At 44.8% G+C, this 16,225-nt stretch overlaps 1 protein-coding gene across 4 annotated transcripts in view; it reads right to left on the bottom strand.

Moving 5' to 3' along the window:
* GRIP2 (glutamate receptor interacting protein 2) overlaps positions 1-16,225 on the bottom strand; it is a 480,102-nt gene that overhangs the window by 18,289 nt on the left and 445,588 nt on the right. For all 4 annotated transcript variants that reach the window (XM_073351295.1, XM_073351294.1, XM_073351297.1 and 1 more), the window contains exons 15-19: positions 13,085-13,151; positions 11,692-11,837; positions 11,254-11,398; positions 5,894-6,033; positions 2,265-2,441 (exon numbers count right to left, since the gene is read on the bottom strand). In XM_073351295.1, the coding sequence (XP_073207396.1) occupies positions 2,265-2,441; positions 5,894-6,033; positions 11,254-11,398; positions 11,692-11,837; positions 13,085-13,151 (675 nt within the window). The remainder of the gene's footprint in view (positions 1-2,264; positions 2,442-5,893; positions 6,034-11,253; positions 11,399-11,691; positions 11,838-13,084; positions 13,152-16,225) is intronic.

Here is a 16,225-nt window from a genome sequence, read left to right as displayed (position 1 = left end):
TCAGTGGTTTGAGCCCAGGGTTGTGAGTTCAATCCTTGTAGGGGGCCATTTAGGGATCTGGGGCAAAAATTGGGGATTGGTCCTGCTTTGAGCAGGGGGTTGGACTAGATGACCTCCTGAGGTCCCTTCCAACCCTGATATTCTGTGATTCTATGATTAAAGCCCCACTGATCCTATATACGATTAACTCCTCCTTCCCCTTCACATAGTAAAGATGGAAATATACAAGCTTCCCCTATTCCGTACACTAAGAATAATTCTTCACATACCAAGCCATTTGAGATGCAAAGATTTGATCGCCCTGGAGCAGCAAGAAACTGTAGGTCTCAGGGGGATGAAGCAGTATAGACAGCGACTTTTCCAAACAGAGCATTCATTGGTAATTTAGGTGCTGTCGGCAAAGGAAATAAACTCACTTGCAACCCCTCCCCACCTTCCTCACTCCCCGGCCTATTCAGTGCGTTTTTCAGAGAAACTCTAGCAGCCTTTCCAAGAAAAGTTGCACGCTGCCATACAGGCTTTGCCAAATCAACAGGAAGAGGTAGCGGAGCAACACATAATTAAAGGAGATTTGACCTCCTGGACAGCCAAGAGCAATGGAAATGCTGAGGGACAATGCCAGTAATTCCTGTGAAAATGCCAAGATCCATTATTTTCCTTAGCCGAGTGTTCTCTGTGCTTAAAGGTTAAAATGTTCCGGAGAGAGTGCCCCAGAAAATACTTGCCAGCAGCTCACAAAAGCTGAGAGCAGCCGCCATTTCCTGGGTCAGGAGAACATCATGGTCGCTTTGCCCAAACCTCTATGGTGCTACGAGTCAAATTCCCCCCGGTGCATTAGGGCCAGAATACAGCAATATATCTGGCTGTCAACCTGGGTGTTCCTGAGCTCTCTCCTTCCATTCAGTCCCATAAGCACAAGTGTTTCTCAGGCTTTTCTCCTGGGAAATCCAACATAAAAATCCTACTGCACTGGAGCCCCCTGGTGGTATGTTCATGACACAGTCTAGTGCAACAGCCTCACCCAAATCCTTCATACGACAGAGCTATTTTGTTGAGTTAACAGCTGTGAATGGTAGGTACAAATGGAACACGAGGTACATTTATTTAATCTGACCCTGTGCTCTTATTTTGCTGAATGGGCTTCACAACCAGCCCTGTTAACCCTACCCACACACACCATGGCATCAGCAACACTTCTGGCCCTGCAGTGGCTGAGGACAGGTTCTTCACTATTGCTACTCAATGCTTCTGCCCGCCAGACAGTTGAGTCTACTTCTTAGCAACCTTCTGTCCATTCCACACTCACTTCAGCCAGTGTCGGTATAATGCGATGAAGCGTAATGCAATAAACAGAAAATACAAGAAAATCCCTTTTAGCCAAGCTGCTTTTTGCCTATGGCTCCATCTCCTCTAGATAGTGAGTCTCTCCTTTCGTGTTTGTGAGAGCCAACCGTATTGCTTTACTCTGCAGTATCTTTTGCTGTTATGCAATGGTTTCATTAAGTCCTTTCCCCCAGTGATTAGGGAGAGATTCTAATTTATTGGTTTCATTATCCCTAATGCAGATATAAAGTGACATATCTGCAGAGGTTAGAAAGATCCGAAGCAATATTCATACTTCATTGAACAAGGTATTCAGTGCGTGGTGAACCCAAGTGCTACTAATTACACAAAGGGCTTATAGATTTCAAGCAACCTTCCATGCTACTGGCTAAAACAGATAATATTTTGAATGGATGAAAAAAACCCCAAGCATCAGGTGCAAAAGCTATTTAAAGTGGCATAATCCAGAAGCTAAAGAAAGTGGTTGGGTGTCAACAGACTTGAGTTCTATCCCCAATTCTATCATTGACCCACTGTGTGATCCTGAGCAAGTCAGAACCTCTACTGGCCTTAGTTTTCCCCATCTATAAAACGGGGATAATATTTATCTATCTTTGTAAAGGGCTTTGAGATTCTCAGGCTAAAGGCACCATACGTGCAAAACAACAATAGTAGAACTAGAAATGGCAGCAAGAACTTGCTCAGATAAGTACCCAAATGTTGGTGACTCTTCAGCCTCTGCTCAGAATTGTCCTGAAAATCTTGCTTTACATCAGGCTGAAAATACCACAAGAACAATGCTGTCCATGGTATTTCAGCAATTCAGTGCCCCACTGCAGCCAGGAAATCATGCAAGAGGGTCAGGCTCAGTCTGAGTTTGGGGCAGCTCTCATTATATCCAGTTTGGCTCCCACATCTACAGTAAAGAGACCCAGACTCACCTTGGCTTCCATAGCCTGCGTCAATGCCCGAACCATCCCAGGATTCCATAGCGCTGTCCACGCTGGGGATGGTGGTGGAGTAAATCTCAGAGAGTTTGCTAGTTTTCTGAGAGTCAGTCAGTTCATCTTCTGGGTCACTCACTTCATTCATACTCCCCGACTTCTTGGGATAAGACCCTGGAACCAAAACATGTCACTTGTTCTTAGGCATTTTATTGAGTATAGGTGGGACGCATGTTACTTGACAAAGACCATCAGAAACTGAAGACCTGCTCAGATAAACATATTTACAAAGGTGGTGGGCAAACGTCAGAGAGAGGTGTATGCTCAGATATTTGAACAAGCCAGAGCAGAAATATCCACTTCTTGGAAAAACAGGCCTCCTATGAAAGGAACCATCACTCTTAACTGCAACCTTTATATTTTGCTAAAACACACTAAACTTCACCACCAGGTGGTCAACTGGTATTAAGAGTAGATTTTTGGCCCTGCAAATCTTCTGAGAAAGCTCTTTGGAACATCTCTATCTGAAAAGGGAGACTACTATTGGACAGTTAGAATGTCTCCATACATATGGCCTTACAATGACTGCTCTCACAGAGCCCTAAACAACTGGCCATCTTTTTATGTTGTGCATGTTCTCATATACATGTTGTACATAATAAACTAATCACTGGGATTTTTTTTTTAATTCCAGAATGCAGAGACTTGAGAGCTACGCTAAATCCCCAAATCCACCCCTTCCTCCTTCTGGAGCAGGGGATGGCAAACTATGGCTCGCAGGCCAGATCCAACCCATCAGGGCTTTCAATCTGGCCCGTGGGATTGCCAGCCCCATGGCGCAGCAGGGGGCTAAGGCAGGCTCCCTGCTTGCCCTGGCCCAGCACCGCTTCCAGAAGCGGCTGACACCACATCCCTGTGGCCCCTGGGGGAAGGGAGGCAGAGGGCTCTGTGCCTTGCCCTTGCCTGCTGGCACCACCCCCTGCAGCTCCCATTGGCTGGGAATGGGGAACTGTGGCCAATGGGAGCTTCAGAGGTGGTACCCACAAGTGAGGGCAGTGCGCGGTGGAGCCGCCTGCCCCACCCCACCCCAGGAGCCACTGCCGGACATGCTGGCCACTTCTGCAAGTGGCATGGGGCCAGGGAAGGCAGGGAGCCTGCCTTAGCCCCGCTGCTCACCACTGCCACGCGGAGCTGCTCAAGGTAAGCTGTGCCGGACCAGAGCCTGCACCCCAAACCACTCCTGCACCCCACACCACAACCCCCTGCCCTGAGCCCCCTGCTGCACCCCAACCCCCTGCCCCAGCCCTACTTTCATGGCCCTGCATAAAATTTCCCTACCCACATGTGGCCCTTGGGCCAAAAAGTTTGCCCACCCCTGTTCTGGAGGCTTTCTACACACATCATCACTGATCAGATTCACCTCAGATAAGAATATTCCCTATCTGGAAGGGCTCAGGGACTTCTTCCTTACCCCCACGTTACTTAGATTAGACACAGCTTCAGTGCAAACAGTTTCTAACATGGTTTGCCAGCATGGACAGGACCCAAACTGTGTTTGAACAGTGGTCTAGCATGTGATCTGCTATTTGGACACAACGGGTGGCTTCACTGTGTTTGAAACCATTTTAGCAAGGTTATCCCATGGGGATACAAACGCAATGTGGACAGGACCCTAAGCCATCTGGTTAAAGTAATAACATGTTGGAAGGTGAATATGAGTTTATTTAAATTCAAATGAACCATCCCCCCTCAGAGGAGAGGGCTTGAGGAAATTGTAACTTGGATCAGGATCTGAATGTCACAGCTCAGGCAGGCCCCTCTCTTTATATTATTTTAGAGATAACAGGCCCTATTACCATTAGATTATTCCCCCTTTTTAGCAGAAGCTACTGATGGAATCAGTTTCTTTGTGTCATGATTTAACTTTACTGAACATCTCAGTTTTTTTGGCCCCACCACCTTTGCCTTCTATCCCCAACATTTTACCCTCAGTGCATCAGCACTGTCTGTCGAATGAGGACAGAGGACTATTTTGCCAAGCAAAGTTTATTAGCCTTAAAAATCCCTGCATCCCAAGCAATAAAAGGATTGCTTGCTATGATTAACCTAAGATTACCTTGAGATTTCAATTACACAGCCTTTATACTTAGAATGGTTAATGTGAAGCCACTTTTCTGATCACAATTTGGCATTTCTTCAACTATTTCAGTGACCTACAGAGAAAGCACCCACAGAGCATCATGGGCAAAAGGTTTGTTTTGGAGAAGGCCCTAGAAGTTTGGCCTAGCAGATTGATGCTGGACTGGGACTTGGGACACCTGGATTAAATTACCAGATCTGCCACTATTTTGCAGGCTGACCTTGGACAAGCCACAGCTGTCCCTATGCCTCAGTTTTCCCCATCTGTAAAATGGGAATGATGATACTGATCTCCTTTGTAAAGCACTTTAAAATCTACAGAGAAGAGCTAAGTAAGAGCAAGGTACTTTTATTATTTTGTCAAACCTCTTGGACTTTCAAATCTAGACTGGAATAGGCTTTCCTGGAAGAGTTTCTGGTGTTTCCTGCTATTAAGTAGAACAGGAAGAAACTGTCTCTCCCACGGCACTTCCACATCTGGCCCCTGCCAGCCCTAGAAAGTGCAAAAGCACAATAAAAAGGCAATACATAATGTGGGAAGGGGAAGGAGGGATTAGAGACTGGTCACAATCTTTTTGGAAATTGATGGGAGGAGTTTCATGTGGTTTGCATTTGGCAGGGGCCCTGGAGAAGAAAATACTTTTAAAACTTACCCAGATTAATATTTTTTAGCAGGGACAAGATAATCAATTTTAAAAATGACCTGTCTGTCCTAGATATGCCTCCTCCTTCTTTGATGCTACATCAGAGTGGAATGACTTCAAAGCTGCACAGAGGTAAGTAGGTGGGGGGTGGGGTGCGGAATTCGAATACAAAAAGAAGGGAGCTTTGAAGATCTTAGGACCACAAGCTAGGCGAGGCTTTTAAAAGGATAACAACCAGTGTGAAACCAAGTCTGTTTCAAAAGGAAGAGTTAAAGGTAGTTTTTCCAGGAACTACACCAGATAATTTTTGTAGCTTTATAAAAATCACATTTTTTATTTTAAAAAGATTTCTCTCCGCTCTCCCTTTTGCTGTGCGAGACATGCACACAGATGGGGAAACCTGTGAAACCACTGACACACAAAGTGCTGTCTCGAAAAGTACATTTTAACTAATTATACATTTTCCATCTAATCTCTTTCCACCTCTAGTCAATTTAGGTGTTACTTGGAATGGCAGCAAGTTACACATTTGCAGACCGAGATGCGATTATTATTGCTGATTGTGTCCCTTTATATATAATTTTTTTTTAAATAAATATTTTACTTTTAGTCATGATTTTCCCCCAAATTTCCCCCCAGGTCTTCCTTTTCAGATCTGGATATATGGGCTCTGCAGCATGTTTTATCCCTAGACAACCAGGTAGCAGAACACCAGGGTGAGGAATTAAATCCAGATTCTCCTATAGCATTGCAGAACACGACCTGCTACACCATGAGGCCAACCTCATTTCTACTGTAGCTGTAGACTTTGGACAAAAAGGTTGCAAAGGCTTCTGCCCTTACTTTCGGTTTGTTTCTTGATCTTCAGCGTTACAGTCTCTCCAGCCATTTGGAGTAGGTGGATGGCTTCACTGAGTGGTTTGCCCTTGAGACTCACATTATTAATAGCTAATATCCGGTCTCCCACATGGATTGCTCCAGTCCTAAAGAGGAAAGACACAAAGTTAGAAACTTTGAGGAAGGCTGCTGTCTTCCCTAATATAAGGGCCGTTAACAGATTGCTTTAAAATAATGGCGAACTAGCCTTCAGTACTTTATAAGAGCAGGGATAGGGTCTTCTTGTACATGTGGATAGTGTCTATCATATTATGGTTTCAGAGTAGCAGCCATGTTAGTCTGTATTTGCAAAAAGAAAAGGAGGACTTGTGGCACCTTAGAGACTAACCAATTTATTTGAGCATAAGCTTTCGTGAGCTCCAGCTGTAGCTCACAAAAGCTTATGCTCAAATAAATTGGTTAGTCTCTAAGGTGCCACAAGTCCTCCTTTTCTTTTTATCATATTATGGATGGCAGCAGAATACTAAATCAAACATCACTAGGAATCTCTCTATATAATGTCCCAGTCACCATAATAGCTGTGAATCTGTAAGAGTGCAAATGAAGTTCAGCTTTTTAAAATTGGCAGCTCCTATAACTAAGTCAAATGTATATGAAAAGCACACAACGATTCCAGTGTGAGATTTCTGTGAATACTCATGCATGCAACTTTAACATTTGTTTCCACATTCATGGAAAGAACACAGGAGGGGGCAAAACCAAAGACAACGTAAATTACTTTAAAAATTCAAACCAACATATATGCAAACTGTTTTGCTTGGCTCGCTGAGTTACCAGCCTTGATTCAGCAAAGCAGGTGACTAAACAAAAAGGACTTATGCACATGTACTTAGATGAGTGAGGACCACACTGCCGAGCTTCTACTAGAAGACATTTGGTTACAGCCCTAAAAGTTTTTCCATGGTTAACTTCTGCGATCCAAGTTTTCAGACTTGAGGAATGGCTACAGTTGGCTTCAGCTTGTTGATTATACGATGTGGAAGCAATATTGAATCATGCCAAGTTTCACTCTTTATTGCTCAATTATTGCATTACTAATCTACAACAGTGACACACATTCACTTCGCATCTGCCACAGATTGTTGTGCTGGCTGGCAGCTCTGGTAACCTGGAAATGCAACAATAGACTCACCCCAACGACTGGCAACTGGGAGGGAAGATCTAGGTGCTTGTTGGATCTTACTTATGGTACCAATGTTAATGCTCCCTAATGATAAAAGTCAAAAGGAGAAGCTTCTTTCCCCAGAAGTTCCACAATTTTTGGCTATATCATGGGAAACTCATGACTGAATCAGAAAGAGTGCAAGTCTGGAACATCACACCTTTCTATCAGAACTGGAGTTCTCAGCTAGGTCACTTTCATTCATTTAGTAAATTACATTTGACTGCAGTTCCTCTAAATACAAGCTTTTTGCACTTTGCCAGCTACTGACAAAAGCAGATACTTATCTACTCCTTTAAAATCACATGCTGTTACAGCGAAGACAAATGAAAGTCGAAAACCACCACCTGTCAGTTTTAAAAATCTATTTTACAGTTGCAAAGTTGCAAAATTAAGCCATATTTTTGGTAAGATTTTTCAGCTGAAGTACACTATTTCTCTAACTGGCCACTAGATGTCCCTGTAGTTCCACTCAATTTCCACTGAAAAACCCTTGGGGAAAAATTGAAGTCATTCAAGTAAATTATCGATTCAAACTGGATCTGGAGTATCTGCCTTAAAGTTTCATCTACACAGCTGAATTTTTTTTAAAAAAATATTTTAAATGGTAGCACATTACAGAAGATGCTTAACTTGCTACAGTAGTTCTAACACTTAGAAACCACCTCTCCTAGCAATGAAATCAATCACTGAACCATGAATGGGACCAAATTCTCCCCTCCGTCCCACACCATAAAGCAGCCTAGCTAGAAATAACCTGAGTAACGTAACTGTATATAAATTGGTTAAATGACTCAGCAGAAGAAAGAAAAAAAAAAGTCACAGTTAGTAAGGTCTTTTCCTCAAGTATTAGGAAAAGTAAACCAAGCCACTCAGACTACCCTGGGTATGGAGACAGAGGCTTTCCTCCTAAGCAGTCACTGATCTAGCCTGTGCCATAAACACTTCTGCAAGGGAGAGGGAAGCTGAGCTGGAGTTAACCCCTTGTTAACCAGAGAGCACGTAGGTCCCGATACCTGTCTCATATCTCCCTATTTATTTTGAATCATGCTACCCTTTCCTTTAATGCTGCTCCAGTGCAAAACAGTCTAAAGAGTTTCTGCTGACAACACGATAGACACATCTTCTGCCAGAACCAAGACACAAAGGATTGGTTTGCAGTGATAGGGTCCTGGCTCCAGCAGGGGTCTGATGTGGATCTGAGGCAAGGCAGTTTTGCACTCCACCGGAGGGTATTCAAAGAGCCCATCCAAACCTGAAAATTCGGGCAGTGAGACACACGACACTTCCTGGTGACCGATTTAAACCCTGGCCAGGATCTCACCCAAGCAGTGCTGACCTGACATAAGCGTTCACCAGTATGTGAGTTTAGGGGTGGGGAGAAAGCTTTGCATTCCCACAGATTGTGGTTGCCCTTGGGTAGTGCAGCTGTGCAAATGAGCATAAGGATTAATGGTGGGAGACAGCTGTTGCTTCACAATGACCCCGTTAACCTGAATCCTCCTCTGTAGGTTTACACCAGATCAGATGTTTGCAACATAAAAATACTCAAGGTTGACATAAAACTAGTTACTTGAATCGGAGCCTTCTAAGCCCAGCCAGACAGTCGGTCGCCCAGTATGACATACACGTGGCAGATCCTAGAGGACACTCTGCCTTCCCCATTATCCAGAAATCAGTAGCAGCTGCAGTCCCACTACGGGGCGAATCAGCCAGAACATCTCCATTGTGATAATAGGAAACACATCCACTGCACATTGTGATGTCTCCTGAGCAGCATGCTGTGCTCCTGCAAAAGCTGTACATAGGCTTGGGATTGGGTTTAGCTCTGAATTCTCTAGAAGCCGATGGTGTAGACATAGGGACCCAGCTCGGCTCTGGGGGCCCGCCTCATTTCCAAGAGGCATCGTGCTAAGGCGGAAGGGAAGGAGGATTGCTGGCTGCTGGGAGAGGGGGCAGAACAAGATGCTTGGGATTAGCTGTTCCCATCCTCCCTCTCCCTGCCAGCCCCCCCGAGATGTGAACTGGCAATGCCTCCCCCCCACCCCCGCTCTTAACTTCCTAGCCCCTCTATCGTTTTGGGAACAGCATCTTAGAACAATATTCACCCTACCCTCCTGGCAGACTTCATCCCAATCATTCCTGAAAGGAAGCCAAGGTTACACAGAGAAGTCCCTGCTGTGACTTTTCTATTTTATATCTATGCTGCTGCTATGGACAGGCATTTCTTCGTTAGACTGCTACAGTACACACACTAAACGACTCCATTGCTCCCCTCAAAGGTTTTATTTCTTGCTCTGTGCCAGCACCAATCAGAATTCAATATCACTGCAGCCCTTGCCTGCCCTGTGACACATACAGTTCTTGACCAACCAGCTGTGCACATCTCCGAGGAAAGAGGGGAACAGCCAGGAATGCTGTACAAGGGAATAGAAAGCATTATGGGTATAAGATCACTATGTGCTGATCCCAACAGTATTCCACCTTCTCATATCAACACTACTTTATGCTGTGCAGAACGGTCTAGCTTCCAAAAACAATGCAGAGTTTTTCGCCTGAAAAAGGAGAAAAATGCCAGAGTCCACCAGGTCCACTGAGGACTTTGCTACTGATCCTCATTTTACATGGAAGACGCACAGCTACTACGATGACAGGCGGCTGCATAAAATCCTAAAATAAAACAAATTAAATCAAGAGATAGATAAAGCCTTTGGATATTGCAATTTAATTCCACATCTCTCTCTCTCTCTCCTTCTTTCCCAGAGCACACAATTGATCTGCCTTCTGTACAAAACGAAGCACAGTGTTGGAAACATTTAGGTGGTACCTGCCAAGTGAAAATGAACGTCAGAGGCAAGTGGAGAATTTATGTGCAGATTTCCTCTAAAAACCCAGCTGCAGGAGAGAATCCAGCACAGAAAGAAAGATGAACCAAGTTCAGATCTGGGGTGCACGGTTTTGAATTATGCCAGCCTCTAGCACCTCCCTAACTTAGGAGCCTTAAGAGACATGTTTTGATGCTTGCTGCAGCTCTACCCTTCGTGCAGAAGAGGGCTCTGCAATCCTACAGAAAGTAATCAGCAAGATGCTTACCTATGCGCCAACATAAAAAGAAGAAATTAAGACACAAAGTGTGATTCAACTCCACCTTAAATTTACATAAGGAATAGTTTATATTCTGAGCAGCCTCGAAACCCCCCAATTATTTAGGTCGTCCTCCCTCCCCTCCATCTTACTGGTTGTTAGAACCAAAATAACAGCCGTATTTACATTGTCTCAGAGTACACCTACTGTAATGCTGTCCAAATCTAGATCTAAACAGCAACAAAATGAGCAGATCCGTTCACATTTGGATCCAGCATTTGAACCAAAATAATGGAAATCTAGCAGGGACAGTGGTAAAGGCTTCTGGGATTTGTAGCTTCAGCAGGTGGCATTAGCAGCAGGGAGTGCTGGTACCACACTCACTTGTGTTTAGGCAGAATCTCCAGAAACAGCTCCCCAGATTAGATGAGGTGGTGGTAGCCTGAGCTGACGGCGCAGACTCCTAATAGAAGCGGAGGTGGAACTAAAATGGAACCACAGCCGGGATTTCAGGGATGATGCTCTGGCTGGTTGCCAGGTGAACACTGTGTGGGGCCCTCAGAGGCATGAGTGGAGAGCATTACGTGTACGTAGGTATGATAATACTTTGCACCTCTATAGCACCTTTCCTCTGCAAAGCTAGGCCTGGGGACTCTGTGTACTAGACACTCATTCAGAGCACATTAGACCAAAGAAACATCCCTTCCTTTGCTTCTTTCTAAATTTTGCAATACATCGTGACCCCCTCCAGTTTCACCGTAAACCTCCACCCTGCTGGGGTTCCTCGGGAGGGACATGTGGGGCCACCTGCCCCTCCAGATTGCTCAGTCACATGGTGCAGCCAGGCCCCCTCCCTGCAGGGCAGCTGAGCTGCAAGGGGCAAGGAGAGGCAGCTGTTTAACAGTGTTGGGAGAGGCAGGAAGAACAGCTGGGAGCTATGGGGAGGGGCCGCTCCTTTCCAGAAAGGGGGACTGTTGGAGAGGGGGGCATGAGTCAGCTATTCCAGGGTTGTGTCCCCCCACTATCAGCAGGCCAGGGTTGTCTTTGCTTTGCACCTCACCTTTCAGCCAGCCCTCGTTTGGTCAGGCCTGAAATGATGATCGGATCGAACGGTTCCTCTGTTCCGGAGATCGTTATTCCCAGAGGGCCGCCGTACCTCTTTAGTTCTACAGTGTAGATAATAGCACCGGTTGTCTCTTGCTCATCTGAAATGGGAAACAGGGATGCTGGAAAGTATTTTAAAAATAAATAAGCCATGAGGAAAACTCAGAACATTCAGAAGCGAAAATCCTGAAGTCTCCTGCTGTGCACAGGATGAATAGGATTTAAACCTTCCATGCCACATTTAAAAGAAGAAGGAGGGGAAAAAAGATGCTCTATAATCAACTGGAAAGTGGTCAGCAGACTGACTGCCAGCCTCATCTTTGTTCTTTTGCATTATGTCTGGGCAAATGTTATTAATATGGTCAGACAGTGCTTTGCATCAGAATTTCTATACCAGAGTTATCTTCATCCTTCCTAATCTTCAATTTGACTAGGTCTTCACACTGCCTCAGAATCTGCACTGCATCCTCCATTGAGCAGTTGTCGAGTCGGATGTTATCGATGGCTAACAGCTTATCCCCCGGCTCCAAGGTGCCTGTTCTGTGTGGAAAAGAACAACAAATGGTCATTTCGGTTAAACCTTTCAGATCTTCTGACCATTTGTTCATTTTAGGAATTAAGGCAACAATATTGCCTTTTATCCTCCAAGACCTCCTAGAAATGCCCATCGGGACCATAGTGTGTGGGGGTGCAATACCTGGGCCAATCTAGAGCGGTGTAAAAATATTCACGTCCAACCCCATACCTGCTTGGAACAGACCACTCGTGCCCAATTTGAGGCACAATGTAAGGGCCTGATGTTTAGTGCTTTCTGGAAAGCAGTCCTCTTTAAAGGGATCTCACAAGCTGCACTAGTCCTTTTGGTAGCCTTGGTTTAGATGTGTACAGGCCCAGGTTCATAAAGGCTTAGCTAATAAGGTTCAGGTTACACACCAGTTGAGATGCACTATGGCTTCTCTCTCCCCACAATAGCTACCCTTCTACCTTAGTGGCCTCCTTTGTTTCCCCCCATAAGACATCCAAGGTAAGGAGTAGGGTCCCTGGGTTCATTGGACGGCAGACGGCAAACAGTGACTGGATGTGTGGAGGAGTGGGAAGAGTCCTATTTGAGAGGCTGCTAGGATTTATTTCATTTGTGCTCCATTGAAGCTGCAGCGGTTTGCTGCAGCAGAATGCAGCATGCAAACACCTTCGAGAACTGAACCCTGCATGGTTTGCATAGACCAAATTAATCCACAATGAAAACTTCTCAAGGAAGAGCACTTCCCAGACAGGCTGGGAAGGAGTTTGGAACCAGCTGGTCTTCTCAAGAAGTAACCCACTCCCAGATTTATATATAAAATTCCGTCAGTGTCCTCATAAAACCGCTTACTCTACGGAAGGGAAGCCTGTGCGCTGTTCACCTGTGCGGGAAACACTTGCATGCTGGGACAGAGCGGCTGACAAGACATGACGCTTCCTGTAAGGGGTCTGATGAGCCACCTGTACTGAATGCATTGCCCTTAAATAGAGAGAAGGGGAGGGAAACATCCACACACAGAGGGGCCAGCTGAACAGCTTTGGCTCCAGATCCAGAGCTAACTTCTTTGTTGGCTTAATTCCTTTGACTTCCGTGCAGTTATCCCAGCAGAGAATTTGAACCCCAAATTCTATAATGGACTGAACCAAACCTCTGTAACCGACCTCCCCTTGAACTTTGATGTAGTCCAGAACCAAACACTGTGACTTAGGTCTCTACATTGAATTACTGCATTGCATATTGTCATACAGTCAACTGCTGCGCTTACCTGTGAGCTACGCTCCCCTTCTTGATATCAGAGATAATTAAAGGCTCACCAGGCTTTCTACTTGCAGCTGCAAAAGAGATGCATGCATATAAAACACACTTCAGGCTCTGGAATCTATCAGAGTGACAGCCAAGGGGAGAAAAAGGAGTTACAGGGAGGGGAAATTTACATTAATTTGACACAAGTGCAGCTTCACACTTGGAATTTATAAAAGACAGACCTGCAAGAATAAGGGTTGGGCCCAAGCAATTTTTGCATCCTGTCTAAATTAGCCAGCTGATTCCTTTTAGCCTATTACAGAACAAGGTGATGAAACTGTGGAATCAAGTGATTCAAAGCAAGGGCTTCTAATCTCTGTGTAGCTCCATCTGCCCAAGTCTAACACGGATGTCTACACCTTCCAAAATGTGTGAAGGCCACGCAAAGTGAGCCTCACAGAGAGATAACAGTTGTTTCCTGAATATCTCACTGTACATTATTATTATTTGGGCGTTCTGAATAAACGTGTAGTCAGCCTGGAAATCTGCTCAATTTGTTAGTAGCTGGCAGTCATGTAAGTGTTAAATAGTCCTTCTCCCCCTAGATTGTCTGTAAGAAATTGGATGTGCCCTACTTCTCTGAATTCTAAATCACAAAAACGTGGCCATTCTTAATATATGCGTTCATTGAGCCGAATCCCTCCAGTACAGAGTGTCCTGTAACTTGTAGTTTCAGAGTTCAGTGTTTCTGGCATTAGCCTGAGCCCAGGCCTAATTTGTCACTCTGTTACACGAGCTTGATGCAGATTTAACCCCACTGGTGTGACGCAGTGGAGGATTTGGCCAATGATCTGTATAGGACAAGAACATGTGACGACCATGAATCAATCCCTCTACCAAGACATGTATCTCTGAATCCCACTTAGCTCATGAGATGCTGATAGCAAGAAAGCTGTAGATCTAGCATAATGCATAAGGTGGTCATGATTCTCTCTCTCCACCACATCTGAGGTGGTTAAGCCAGTTATGCACTGGGTCTCATTTGATTCAAATTTATGAACCACAAAGCCTCTGTGCTTAAACCTGGATCTAGCAGAGAGTCTTTATTTGTCCACTGATTTCAACATAGCATTGTTAAAAAATTTAATAGTTATCGTTTAGCCATTAAAGAGTGGCAAATCTTTTCATATTCAGGTAGCGTCGCGTCTGCATAAATTCCCCACCCAATGGTTCAGCTTCATTAAATCTGCTGGAGACAATTGCCTAACATGTTGTCTGTACATTTTCTGAATTTTACAGCACCTTGAACATAAGAGGGGTGAAATACTGGCCCCACTGACGTCAATGGCAAAACTTCCTTGACTTCATTGGAGCCAGGATTCTGCCCATGGTGCTGCAGAAAGGGAGTACACACAAGCAGAATTTCAACTGGCTCTCCAAACCCCAGGTGTTTTTATAGACTAAGAGGGGCCACTGAAAGCATGAGGATGAAGCAGGGGGGCCGATCTAAGAAGCTGAACTCCAAAATGCCAACATTTAAATGAAACAAGATGGGAGCTCGCTGCATACCATGACCTGACCTACCTCCCAACATCTTCATAAAAGGTGATCTGCAAAGCTTTTTCAAGTTTGATAATTTCAGCTCATGAGACTTGTGGTCCACGAAGAGCCACTTCTGCTTTATTTGAGTCAAAGCCTGCATTTTCACGATTATTTACATTAAAGATAGTGGCTGTGGGCTCCCTTCCCCACTCAGAAAAACCTAGGTAAGAGATCTGGCCCCTGCTGACCTCACTGCTATTCACATGCCAAAAACATATGCAAATAGCATTCTCCTCTCTCTCTCTCACACTCTCTGCACTTACACATTGCTACATTGCCTTGGTTACAGCTGCTATTGTCTCCCAAGGGGGGGGGGGTGGAGGGGAGTGATGGTGGCAAAGAAAGCTCAAAGCCTATGAGCATCTCAGCTTACAGCCAGGGATGAACATGTTCAGGATTTGTGATGTCACTGTTCCACAGAGAATGAATTTACATGAGCTCTGAGAAAAAAAACAGCAGCCAAAAAGGAAATTCCAGAGGAATCCAAAGACAGGAAAAGTTGGTCTTTTTTTATTATGGTCTTAATTTATTAGTGGGTTTTAAAAACATATGCTAGTATGAAGCTTGTTATAAAAAACGCTTTGCAGGTCACTGTTAAGGATATTCTCTGCCTGATTGCACAGTCAGCTGTATTTAATAGTGTCAAATGTCACCAATCCATGCTCAAGCACAGCAGAGAACTAAACATACGTGAGAGTCCTGTGCTGTAGGAGTGCTTATGGTGAGTGTTATAGAACCTAAAAGAGCTGTCTTCACAGCCTCTTTGACAATGCGCTGATGCACATCCCGTGCATCTGGTATCTGCAGACTGAGTGCTCTCCAGTTCCATTTAGAGCCAGAAGCTAAACCCAGAGGCTGTTTGGTTGCTCCAATTCACTGAGTGGTAGAAAAAGAGTCAAGAAGGAAAAACGAACTAGTATCTTGACTAGCATAAAGACCCACCTCCATTATAAACCCAACCATGAAAGGGACCAAATTATCACATGGTTGTACTGCACATTATTAAACTTTGTTCCATCTTGTTATGCAGACTGGATCTAATGGTTTTAACAGTATCCTCAAACCAGCCTCCTGAAACACCATTGTGTATTGACCATTGGGGACAGGGGAACAAATGGAGACCCGTGTGCTGTAAGTAGGTTTCCCACTGGAAGTGCCCCATTGTGTGAACAGACACCTGGGAACATGTCCTGGGTGGTCCTAGTCTTTGGGAGATTCTGTTGACAAAGAGGCTCAGATCCATGCTGCCCCACAAGATTGGGAGAAGCCCCTATAAGCTTCCACAAGCCACCTCATTGTTCTCCTTCAAATCCCTCCTTAACACTCTTCTCTGCCATAATACCTACAAAAAAAACACACAACAAAAACAACCTTTCCAATGGCTAGGCGACTGGCACGCGGAGACCTCTGCCTGTCATGCGGACTAATATTGTCTCATTGCTTCCATCTATACCATCTGTTGTCTCTTGTCTTATACTTAGACTGCAATCTCTTTGAGGCAGGGATTATCTTTTGTTGTGTTTGTACAGCACCTAGCACAATGGGATTCTGGGGCAGGACT

The sequence above is a fragment of the Lepidochelys kempii genome, chromosome 7, assembly GCF_965140265.1.
Source record: "Lepidochelys kempii isolate rLepKem1 chromosome 7, rLepKem1.hap2, whole genome shotgun sequence".
NCBI classification, from domain to species: domain Eukaryota; kingdom Metazoa; phylum Chordata; order Testudines; family Cheloniidae; genus Lepidochelys; species Lepidochelys kempii.
This window is presented reverse-complemented; position numbering and strand designations above follow the sequence as displayed.